Genomic DNA, 12,598 nt, shown 5'->3' on the forward strand with positions numbered 1-12,598 from the left:
GATGTTTGCACATGCATTTCTAATCTCTAAATATCTGATTATTACTAGTCACAGTTGGTTACTTTCTGAGCTTCTAGGCATCTGAGTATGGATATAAAGTCATCAGGTAAATTTCAATGGTAATGCTTATGACCTCTACTAATTAACATGAAGTAAGTTTTTATGCTTCTTCCTCAAATATAACTCATTCTTTATTTGTTGATTTTTTTGTATGTATATCATACAGAACATTCCAAACAATCTTATTCATCTATATACCCACTTCCCAAATGACACCCTCCCATAGCCCCCCCCCAACTGGATCCCATATAATCTGTCATCCCTGTTGCTGTCCACTGTGTTGTCAGCACCTCTAGCCAATTCCCAGTGCTTGTCCATCGCTGAATCTAGTCAGCCTATCTAGAGTTCCTTGTTTTTAAAAGATCAGCTGATGCTCATCTAGCAACGATCAGTTGTCAATATTCCTTTAGATAAAATTGGGGTCTGCTGTTCATTTTCCCAGTTCTATTCTGAGTTATTGTCTGGGAATCTCTTGGGCCACCCTGGCCAACAGCTCAAAGGAAGGTTTCTCCTGTCTGGCACTGTTTCTTGTTATGTAGCCTTTAGCTATACACACAGGCTCTTAAAAAGTTATATTGACCCTTTAATCTTTGGTTATACTTTCCTTTTGAATGTTTAAGACCCTACAGTTGTCCCAGATAAACCAATTTATTTTTACTCTTAAGGTTGTTTGAGGGTCTATTCCTCAGGGGTCACATGGGCTTCGGGGGAGACCCTGGCTCCTTTCTCTTACCAGTTCCATCCATGTGAAGATAAGTCAAAGGTCTTACTTGACAATGGCTGTCTTTGCTTGGAATCATGGAGGAAATGTTTCCTCTGTGTTGACCCTCCTCTTTGTAGACTGGACACTGGTTCAAGTCCATCTGGTGGGGTCTCCACAGCCTCCTTGATCAAGAGGACAGGTGACTCACCACAGTTTCAGGACATTTTGAGAGATGCTCATAGTCCCCCGGAACTGGAGGCCAGGAGCAAAACTGTCCTTTATGTCCCTCTGAACAAATTAGTATAGGCCTCAAAGTATGTGTGTTAAACATCCAATAATGTTAGTTCTGCTAGTCTGGTACTCTTAATTACCATGTGCCATGTCAATAAAGCTTGGGCAAAGACCAAATGTTCTCAGATACACCTTGCCTAGACAGATATTATATTTCTTGATCTAGTTATATGTATAATTTGTCGGTAGGTTGTTGGACTAATACGATTCCCTCTGGTTACTTAAAACTAGCTAAAAAAAATGTTGACCCAGGTATGTAAAACTGGAACAAAACCTTCTTACATTTCTGGTGGAAAATAGAGTGGTAGTTATAAGAAATGATGAAGAGAGAAAGAGTTCTGAAAAAAAAATTAAAAATAAATAAATAAATTACTCTACACCCACTAATCTTATACTTCATATATACATGCAGATTCTATATTGGAAGTGGTACCTCATTCCCATGTTCACTGAGGTTTTATTCATAATAGTATACAGAATCAAAATACATGTCTAGGAACAGGCGAATCACTACAAAAGTGTGCTTTATACACTTGGTGTGGTGGGGCATGCCTTTAATCCTAGCCTTCAGGAGGCAGATGCAGGCAGATATCTGTGAGATCTAGGCCAGCATGGTCCACATTGGGACTTCCAAGTGGGCTGGGACTAGGAAGACACTGTCAAAACAAACAAACAAACAAAAACAAATAACCAAAACCACAAAAATGTGATATATATGTATATATATCCATATATATATATGCATATATATATATGCATGATGGTATATTATTACATTAGAAAAGATATAGCCATAGCCATTTCTGACAACATACATGAGCCTTAGGGACAGTCTTCTGGTGTAAGCTGGTCACAGAAGAACAAATGCTGCATGCTTCCCCTTATTTGAGGAATCAAAAATAATAGAACTCAGAAGCAGAGAATAGTGGTTTCTAGGATTTAGAAAAGGAAGACAGTAAGGAGGCATTCCATATAGATTTAAGTATCATAGATGAATTAACTTCCAGAAATCTGATATACAATACAGTGCAAATAACTTAATAAGATCATAACATGCACTTAAATGTGTGATAAGAGAATAAATCTGAACTCTGTTAGGAAGTTTTAGTCACAGGGTATCACATTATTAACTATAGTCTTTATTTAGTACATTAAATCTCTGGAACTATTGACCACAAATAACTATAAATCTGATCTAATTTTCCCATTTCCTCTACCTATCTACTCCTGGTAACCAAAGCTCTACTATCTTTGTATTTATTCAACTTTTTTAAAGTTTCTGCAGTTGAAGATTTTTCTCCCACTCAGTGGGTTTCCTCTTCCCTTCCTAGGTTATTTCTTTTGCTGTACAAAAACTTTGTAATTTAATGAGGTCCCACTTATGGATAGCTGACCTTAGTGCCTGAGCAGATGGTGTCAGATCTAGAAAGTCCTTTCCTAACCTTATATCTTGGAGGGTGTTGCCTATGTTTTCTTCTAACAGTTTCAGAGTTTCAGGTTTTATATTGAGGTCATTGATCCATTTGGAGTTGACTTTTGTATAGAGTAAAATGTAAGGGTCAAGTTTCATTCTTCTGCAGGGGGAGATCCAGTCTTGTACCATTTGTTGAAGATACTGTCTTTCCTCCAATGTGTGATCTTAGCATCTTTGTTGAATATCAGGTGGCTGGAATTATATGAACTCGTGTTTGGGACATCTATTGTGTTCTACTTAGCTATGTGCTATTTTTGTGCCAGTATCATGATGTTTTTATGGTTATAGCTCCTCACAGAATTGTTCTAGATGACTAATATCCAGAATATACAAGTAAATCAGAAAGGAAATAAATTAAATGACCCAATAAAAATATGGGCAATATCCCTAAACAGAGTTCTCAAAAGAAGAAATAAAAATAGCTGAAAAGCACCTTAAAAAGAGCACAACATCTTTAGTAATCAGAAAAATGGAGATAAAAACCACTTTAAGATTCCATCTTACCCAGTCAGATTAGCAAAAATCAACTGAACAAAAGACTGCAAATCCTGGAGAGGATGTGGAGAAAGAAGAATGCTCCTTCACTGCTGGTAGGAATACAAACACTATGGAAAGCAGTGTGGAGAACTGTCAAAAATCTCAAAATGAATCTACTATATGATCTAGTTATACCATGGCTTGGCATATACCCAAAAGGCTCATCATACTGTAGAGATACCTGTACATCCATATTTGTTGCTGTTGTCGTCACAATAACTAAGAAGTGGAAACAACATAAATGACCCTCAAATGATGAATGCTTAATGGAAATGTGGTACATCTACTCAATGGAGTTCTACTCAGCAGAAAGAAAAGATGAAATTTGCAGTAAATGGATGGAGCTAGAGAGTGCTATACTAAGTGAAGTAACACTAATGCAGAAAAGCAAGTGGTGTATGTTCTCCCTCATCTGTGGATTGTAGCACAAATTCCTTATATGTGAGTATATAAATTTTGATGTAACACCAGGAGCCAGGAAAAGAGAAAGGATACATGGAGGTAAAGGAAAAGAAACAACCTGAAAGGGGGATAGTAGGGAACAGATGTTACCTGAGGGAGGTAGAGAAAACGGGATTAATGGCAGGGAGGAGAGGAGGGAGGAACATGCAAAGGACCATGGTGTGGGGGAGGGAGGGAAGTCAGGAGAGGAAAGATGGTAAGAGTCAGGAGGTATTCCAGGGAGGGTGGGGATAATGGGGGCACTGTGACTAGAGAAGGAGGGAGGGAGGCCTGATGGAAGAAAAAAGAGTGGAGATGAGTGAATCTTGGGGGGCAGGAAACATAGAGAGAAAAGTGATGCCCCGAACCCAATTAGAAATGCATATAGAGTGTCTGAACATTAATGCTTATGTATGCCTAGGAGCTGTTTGGCAGGCAACACAGTGCCAGACAGAAGTGACCTCCCTTAGAGTGGTAGGTGGACATTATCCAGTAGACTCCCCTCAAAAACAGGATATTGCCAAAATTCTTTGTTATCTTCCAGAACTAGTAGGTAAAACCCTGCTATTGAGGAAAGGATATACTTGGGGTACAGGACTTGAAACAATGGAGTGGGGACTGATCTGGAAGCCTTCTAACAGAAGTTTTACTGTCATAATTATAAGCAAACTGCCAAGATAGAGTAACAATCAATGGTTCATCCCAGCCCTGAAGCCTAATAACCAAGGTGACTGGCATGACAAACTATGTGTACTGGTGCAGTAGTGGCACTGTTCCTTGGGGGGTGGGGGGATAGTGGCAGTCAACAACTATCTAATTGGAATTAAAGCCCTCTCAATGAGAGGGAACTCATGAGTGGCACTGTGAGCTCAGCCAAATGCACATAGTAGGAGAGGACATAGACCTTGGAGAAAAGAGTATCTCTTCCACATTTCAAGACAAAAGAACTTCTTACTATATGCTAAATATTGATCCTTATATTTACAGACAAGAATGCCATGCAACACTCATCAAAGAAGCTTATTTTGAAACAGATGGAGGCTACTGCAGAGTTTCACATCTGGTCAGGTACAGAGAATATATGCCTGGGAGATGCGCAGTACTAGGTGACAGGTCTGCAGTCGAATCTCTACAACTTTTTACAACTAAGGCTCATGGAACTTAGTGGAATAAGGGGTAGAGAGAAGGTTAATGCACCCCTCTACTCTCACCAGTGAGACTTCTTTGTACATCAGAGTACTGTGCACACAGAACCCACAACTGGCAAGTTTTGAAGAATAAGAGACTGTAGAATGTAGGATGGGATTCCTATATGGAACCTCACCCATCCACAGCTCAGGGACCATTGGGGAAGAGGACGCAGAAAGATTATAAGAGCCAGGGTTCATGAGCACAGGAAGGTGGAGAATTCCAGACCACTGGAGGCTTGCTCATGTGAGCCTGTAGCAGTGGTGGCATCAAGCTTGGGACCCATGTCGGTGCAATTAAACAAAGGCCCAAAGGGGAGGTGAAAAATAGGTGGTGGGCCAGCACTAGATTGAGAACTATTTGCATAGGGAGGAGGCATGGATAGGGAAGGGGGTCTGAATTTGACTGGGAAATGTATGAAATTTAACAAGCTCAATTAAAAAGTTATCTATATAAAAAAAGTTTCTATACATCAGCAAGAGCACACATTATTTATCTTTCTGTGTTTGGTTTTCTTCATTTACCATAATGTCCTCCATATTCACCCATGCCACTAATGACATTGTATCCTTTTCACTGGCTGAATAATATAGCACAGTACTTATCCCATATACACTACACAATCCATAGAGTATTTGTTCTATATATATTAATACATATGCCATACACAATAATCTGTATTATGTATACAATATTTGCCTGCTAATTTGCTTTTTATTATAACACAAAACTTTACAATGTATTTTGCTAAATTAATGTTAAATGCATCATTTACAGATTTTGACTTCAAATACATAATCTTCCCACTTCTGCTCTGAAGTAGTGGGATTTAAGCCATGTGTCACCATTAGTGACATATGTCACCATGTGTTACCATTAGTGTCACATTAATTTATGCCAACTAATCCTGATTGGCCCATAGAGTGATTCCATATCATGGTTATTGTCAGGATTAGTGAAATGAATATGGGAGTGCAGACAGTTCTATGAGATCGCTGCTTCATGTCTTTGCATGCTTATTTAACAGGTAAAATTTGGAGTCCTATAGAAATTCTAATTTTGTGTATATGCATATGTGTGATGTGTGTTTTATGTGTGTGTGTGTGTGTGTGTGTGTGTGTGTGCGTGTATATGTGTGTTCTTGTATATGCAACTGTAGAGGCCAAAGGTTTACATCAGGTGTCTTCCTTGACAACACTCTACCTTAAATTGCAAGGGTCTCTTGCTTAAGCAGAAATTCATCTGCTGATCTGACTAGCCAAATGGATTTGGGAATTGAAGTCACTGTTTCACCTTATTTGTGGAGTCTCAATGGGATTTTATGTGGGTTTGGGGATCTGGATCTGGTCCTTATTCTTATATGACAAACACTTTAACTATTTGGTTATTTATCTAGTACTAATAGTTACATTTTTTTTTGGTCTTTTTTTGAGATAGGGTCTCCCTGTAGCCCTAGCTGGCCTGGATTCACTATGGAGATCAGGCTGGCCTTGAACTCACATAGAACCGCCTGCCTCTACCTCCCAAGTGCTGGGATTAAAGGTGTGCCCCACCATGCTTGGCTAGTAGTTACATTTTTAAGGTTGGTCTATCTTATATGTTATTAATCATAAGCTATACATGTTTGTGTCTATTTCCATAATTTAAGAATTCATTACTCCAAATTTTCATCATCAGTTAATATTTCTTTTCCTTCAGATAATAAATAGGAGAAGATATAAAGTGTTATGCTATTATGGTTTGATTCATATTTTCAGAGTCACATAATGTATTTCCTTTTGATTCGAGACTTCTTTACTCTGCCCTTTAGGTTAATATATATTCTTGTATTATTAAATATAATTGTATTGCTAACTGTATTAGTTAATTTTCTGTTGCAGGACCATGTCAACCAATAGAAGGAAGAGTTATTTTGCCAAGGTTTGAGAGGGAGAATTCATCATGGCAGGGAGGCATGGTTTCAGAGATGGCTGGAGCAGAAAGCTGAGCATGCACCTCTTCAAACAAGCACAGCAAGCAGCGTAAAAAGAATTCAGGCAAGGCCTAAAAGCTCTCTCAAAGCCTAACCCCAGTTGCATGCTTCTTCTAGCAAGGACACACCTACTAAATGTTCCTTGGCCCTCCCCACACAGTGCCAAATATTTGGAACCTGTGGGGGACCCTTATTCAAACCATCACATTCCACATCCTAGCACCCATAGGCTCATGACCATAGCATAATGCAACGTGAATTTAGTCCAACTTTAAGAGTTCCTGTTGTCCTTCATGGATGTTCTAAAGTTTTTTATGAGACTCAAAGCACACTCTTATCTATAGCCTGCTGTTAAATCAAAAGACTCATTAGGTACTTCCAACATAGAATGTTGGAAAATACACATTCCCACTTCAAAAGCAATGAATGGGGATATAGCAAGGAAATATTGGGCAAAACAGACCAAAGATGAGCTGATAGAAGACCAAATCCTGCAGCTTCATGTCTAGCTTCTGTGTTTCCAAAGGGAAAATGGCTCAGTCCCTCTGCTTTGCTGTCTTCATCATACAACTCTTTCTCCTGAGCTGGTACCACTCACCACATGCAGTTCTCCTTGGAAGATGCCTCCATTTCACAAAAATATTTCACTTTCATAGCTTCATACAATAACCTCTCAGCACCTTCTTTATGCAGAGACTCCTTTGCTGCAAGTCACCTGGCCTCAGCAGCTCTCTGAAACCATGGAAGATGAACTGATGAACCCCTACTCTTGCATTTTTCATATCTCTAAAGCAAGCACCATGTGGACATTGATAATTTAGTCTCCCAGTTTGGCATGGACTTCTACCAGCTTCATCCACAGTGGCAGAAGCTTTTCTGTGATGTGGTTTTCTAGGAGCTCTAAATCCCTCAGATTTTTCCTTTCATAAGGAAGCTTAGCTGAATGTGGTCTTGCATATCACTCAACAATCAAGAAAATATCCTATAGGCCAATTGAATGGAAGTTATTTCTTAACTGAGGTTCTGTTATACAAATGTGTCAAATTGACAACTGAAACTATATAGCACTATATAGAACTGTAACTCTCTTTCCACTGTGTGTATACTTATGTAATTCCCACCCAACACATTAGGGTTCTATCTAATTTATAGTTCTCCTACTTATTTATCTTTAAGTATGAATGTCACAGTTACCTGAAGGATAACTGGTGGGGTTGCCTAGATCAAATGACATGTGGGCACATCTGTGGAGTATTTTTATTGACTGCTAATTAATGTAGAAGGACCCAACATACTGAGGGCTGTGTCATGCATAGGTATGGGATCCTGGGCTTTACACAAAGTAGCTTAGCAGAAGTGGAATGTGCAAGCCAGTAACATTGCTCAGTGTTTTTACTTCTAGCTACTTCCTTGAGCTCCTGCCTGGAATTTCCTCAGTGCTTGATTGTGACCTGGAATTATAAGATGACTTGAACCCTTTCTTCTTCAAGTTGCTTTTGGTCATGATCTTTCTCACTGCAACAGAAAACAAGCTAAAACAGTAGTTAAGAACGCAACAGCATGAATATGCATGTGGTTAAGTTGTATTGCTTTATGTTACTCAGGTAATTGACAAATCAAGGGAATTCTGAGACAAAAAGGTTATTATATATTTAATTATACTTATTTCAAGAATGATGTTCCAGAAGTTGAGTATGTAAATGAATTGCTTGTATCAGTATTAAAAAAAGTTTTGTAAGTCTATTTAAAATAAGGTTAGGAAACATTCTTTAAATATGATTTCAAATCTTATCTAGGCTATCGTAATAATGTGTACAGTTTTTGGAACAAATCGACAGCTTTTACCTCGAAGAGAATAAGAAAAAGTTTATTCTGGAGCCAAATGAGTGGCTACCTTTCAATAACACATATTCAGGTTACCCCAAAGATCATGTTCCAATATGATAACAGTTTCATTAGTTTTTTTTTACAATAGCAGAAAAAGAGACATAAATCAAGGCAATTTAAAATATATTACTAGAAAAAAATGTAGGTGAGCTATGTGTCTGCTGTAGGTCTTAGATGCTGTGATAAAATTCTTAGCCTTTGGGTTGGTAAAAGCTAAGGGTTTTTTTTTTACATTATAAAATTATTTAATTAATAGTCAAAAGATGGATGTTAGGTCAACCATAGATATTGTTAATGAGTGGCTCTTTGGGGGTAATTTAGCGCAGTATAATTTTGATCTATATTGCATCATGCTGACTCTCCACAATCACAGTTCTAGTAAGTCAATCAACCTTGAATAGCATTTTTTAAAGATTTAATATGTGCTTTTGAGTGCATGTAGTTTCTCACAGAGGCCATAAGGAAGAGATGGATCCCGTCGAACGGGGGTGACAGGCAATTGTGAGTCACCAAACTCCAGTCATCTGCAAGAGCAGCAAGTGTTTTTTAATCACTGAGCCACCTCTGGAGTCCACAACCTCGTAAAGTCCTTAAGGCAGGTGTAGCTTTCTTTATTATGAGAACTTCAGTTCACAAGAATAAGAAAATTTCTATCATAGAATAGCTGGCAGATGAAGTATTTGAAATTTGAGACTTAAAGCTGAAAATGCCATATGTTGAAAGATACAGTTTTCACTAGTGAATTGAAATATTGAACTCTTTCATAGACCTTAGCCAACTCGCAACTGCATGCATCAAATGAAAGAAAGAAAGAAAGGTGCCTTAGTGTAAAGCAGGGGGAATTCTGCTTCAGGCCTAAGAGGCCTGAGAGGGGATTGGTGAGAAATGGTAGTCTGCTAAGTTAATACTCTGCAAAAAGGTTTTATCAGTTAGTCATGGGATGTTCAGTATGACACAGAGGTTGACAAGGAATGACTCTTTAGGGGGCGAAATAAAGCCAATGATAAACTGATAATAGACTCTGGAGATGTAGTATTCCAAATATTCCACATCACTGAAGCTGTAGTTCATTGATCAGCCTTACATGAAGCTGAATTGAATCTGCAGTGTTAAATATGAACTTCTTTTCATGGGTGAATAATATGAAACATATGTAGAAAGTCATTCTTTAAAAGACCATATAATGCTTTTCTAAATGACCTTGCCAGTTATATCATTTTATCACATAAGATAAAATTGTAAAATTAACATCATATATTAACTGAAGAGAGTGTCTTAAAATATTGTGAACACTACATCTTTTTAGTTAAGGGAAAAACATAAGTGGTATTCTGAATTCATATGAGTAATTAAAATTTGAAAACTGACAGAGATTATGTCCTCAAGACAAAGGCAATGGCATTATGATTTGATTCATGTATCCTTTTGTGTTCTAAGTTATGCATAAAGACCCCTCAAATATCTTCAGTATCATCCACAGCTAATTTAAAATTAGAATGGGCAAAGAATTTCCACATTCATAGATATGTGAACATAATAAGTAGTTCAAAGGTATATTATTAATAATACACAATCTTGTTAAAATGACCTACCTGCACAGTATTGGGAAGGTAGGTTATGTTTAATAACTTGTGGCAATTAACATTTTTGTAATAACTTCTAATCTTCCAACACACATCAGTATATTTATGCAGAGACACTACACTCTGTAAATGGTAAGAATCTAAGTATTAGACTGTTGAATTTTTCATAAAGGAAAAGTTTTATAAACCATACAATAATGACTACTGATGGCTTTCAGAAACGAGTTATGTACACAGTTTGACATTACAGGTTAAAATTTGTCTAAATTGGTGACATACAATGAATTTTAAGATTAAAAGAGACAGCTAAAATTTATTCTGGATTCATATTTGATTTATCATTTTCTTTATGGCATTCTTAATATCTTTATTTCTTAGTGTATAAATGGCAGGATTCAGGAGAGGCGTGACTACTGTGTAAAACACTGCAAGAAACTTGTCCACCCAAGTGATGCTGACTGGCCACAGAAAGATGAAAATGCAGGGCCCAAAGAACAGCACAACCACTATGATATGGGATGTACAGGTAGAAAGTGCCTTTGATCCACCACCTTTAGAGTGAAGGAGAACAGTAAATAGAATGTATGTATAAGAAATTAGCAAGAGAATGAAGGAAGTAGATGCTAAAACACCACTGTCAGCATTTATCAGGCTTCCCAGAGTATCAGTATTCATGCAGGCTAATTTTAACACCAGAGGAATGTCACAGAAAAAGCTGTCTACCACTCTAGATCCACAAAAAGGCAAGTCCAAAATCAGGACCAGTTGACTAATGGCATGTACCAAGCCAATTATCCATGATATCAAAACTAGCCAGATACACTTCTGTCTGTCCATGATGCTGGAATAATGGAGTGGCTTACAGATGGCCACATAGCGGTCATAGGCCATAGTTACAAGAAGCACCATCTCACCCCCTGCAAAGATATGCACACAGAGGATCTGGCTCATACAGCCACCAAAAGAAATGATTTTCTTTTCTTGCAGGAGGTCTGTAGTCATTTTGGGTGTGGTTACAGATGAAAGACAGAAGTCAATGAAGGAGAGATTAGCTAACAGAAAGTACATGGGAGAGTGGAGATGGTGGTCAGTGACGATTAAGAGCACAACGAAGAGGTTGCCCAGAACAATCATTAGATAGAGAGTGGAAAATGGCAGGAACAGCAAGAGCTGCAGTTTCTTTGAGGTACAAAGTCCCTGAAAAATAAACTCAGATACCACAGACTGGTTCACTTCTTCCATTTAGCACACTGTGTTCTAATGAAGTGCAAGAGACCGATGAACTCAGAACTCCTGGAATAGAAACAAGAACATAATCATATAAGCAGAAAAAAAATACTAATTGAAATGCAAGAATTATATCAAACCTAAACCTGTATTAACCTGTTTTCCTGTTGTATCATTTCTACTTTGAGAAAAATAGAACAGCCATAAAACAAAGATAATCACAATGTATCAGAGTAAGTTAAATGGCCATGAATAGCATTCTTCTACAAATTGGGCATCTTGGAATTGTAATATTGCAGAAATATATTGTATGTTGTGAGCATGCAAAATTACTTTAAAGTGTCCAAATATTATTTGTAAGTGAAAACTTCTGTAATAATTTTGGTAAACACACAGTTAAAAAGTACAAATTGAAAATTCACTGTAAAATTACTATGGAGCCAAAACATATGCTATCCTAAAATGGAAAAGTATTCTTAAACTGGTGGTTATGATAAAAAATGAAAGCAAAATAATTAGTTTGTGTTGTACTCACCCTACAGGAATTGCTTAATAAATCAGGCTCTCCATTTATGATAATATTTTCTCTCAAAATTATCTTAAGTTTGAATTTGTGTATAATTTGTTTTCTGTTTTGACAAGTGCAGACAAGAGTGTTCTCACTTAATTGTGGCTTATATATACCCCAAAAACTAGTGTCTATTCTGGAAAATTTCCAGTTTTGCGTCGTAAACAGGACCAAGTATTAGAAAGAGTTTTACTTTCACAGTCCTTGGGGATCTTTGGCTTCCAACTTATCTGAAATGAATACATCTTGCTATACTGCCTGATTTTCAGTCCTAGGTACAGTTCATCTAGGTAAAATGTTAAATAAGAATGCAGTTCTGTTGCACAATGGATAGGCATTGGACTTCTAAATGAAATAATAAAGATCACACAAAAGAAAAATACATGTTGACCAAAATGTATAAAAACTGACCCCTTGTTACATTTGTGGTATCAGTGTAAAACAGTGTGGTAATTATGAGAAATGATGAAGAGAGATTTGCAAAAAAGTAAAAAATACCCCGTTCCTGCACCTCAATAGGCCCCCATTTCTCTCATTTACCCTAACCCATCCCCTGCAGGCCTCTCTCACATTTGGGCTCCAATTCTTCACCTCAAGTTCCAGAACTAGCTTTCCAAACCAGATTAACTAATTGCCCTATCATAGAACCTTGAGTCCTCACCCAGGT

The 12,598-nt window shown here is 37.6% G+C and overlaps 1 protein-coding gene across 1 annotated transcript; it reads right to left on the reverse strand.

Annotated features, from left to right (window-relative positions):
• Positions 1–10,458: 10,458 nt before the first annotated feature.
• Positions 10,459–11,406, reverse strand: LOC103741018 (olfactory receptor 4K5-like). Its single transcript, XM_008841710.1, has one exon. It carries the CDS (start codon positions 11,376–11,378, stop codon positions 10,461–10,463), a length of 918 nt encoding a protein of 305 aa, XP_008839932.1. The 5' UTR covers positions 11,379–11,406; the 3' UTR covers positions 10,459–10,460.
• Positions 11,407–12,598: the final 1,192 nt, after the last annotated feature.

Source organism: Nannospalax galili, unplaced genomic scaffold, assembly GCF_000622305.1.
Source record: "Nannospalax galili isolate Female #2095 unplaced genomic scaffold, S.galili_v1.0 scaffold481, whole genome shotgun sequence".
In the NCBI taxonomy this organism is placed as follows: Eukaryota; Metazoa; Chordata; class Mammalia; order Rodentia; family Spalacidae; genus Nannospalax; species Nannospalax galili.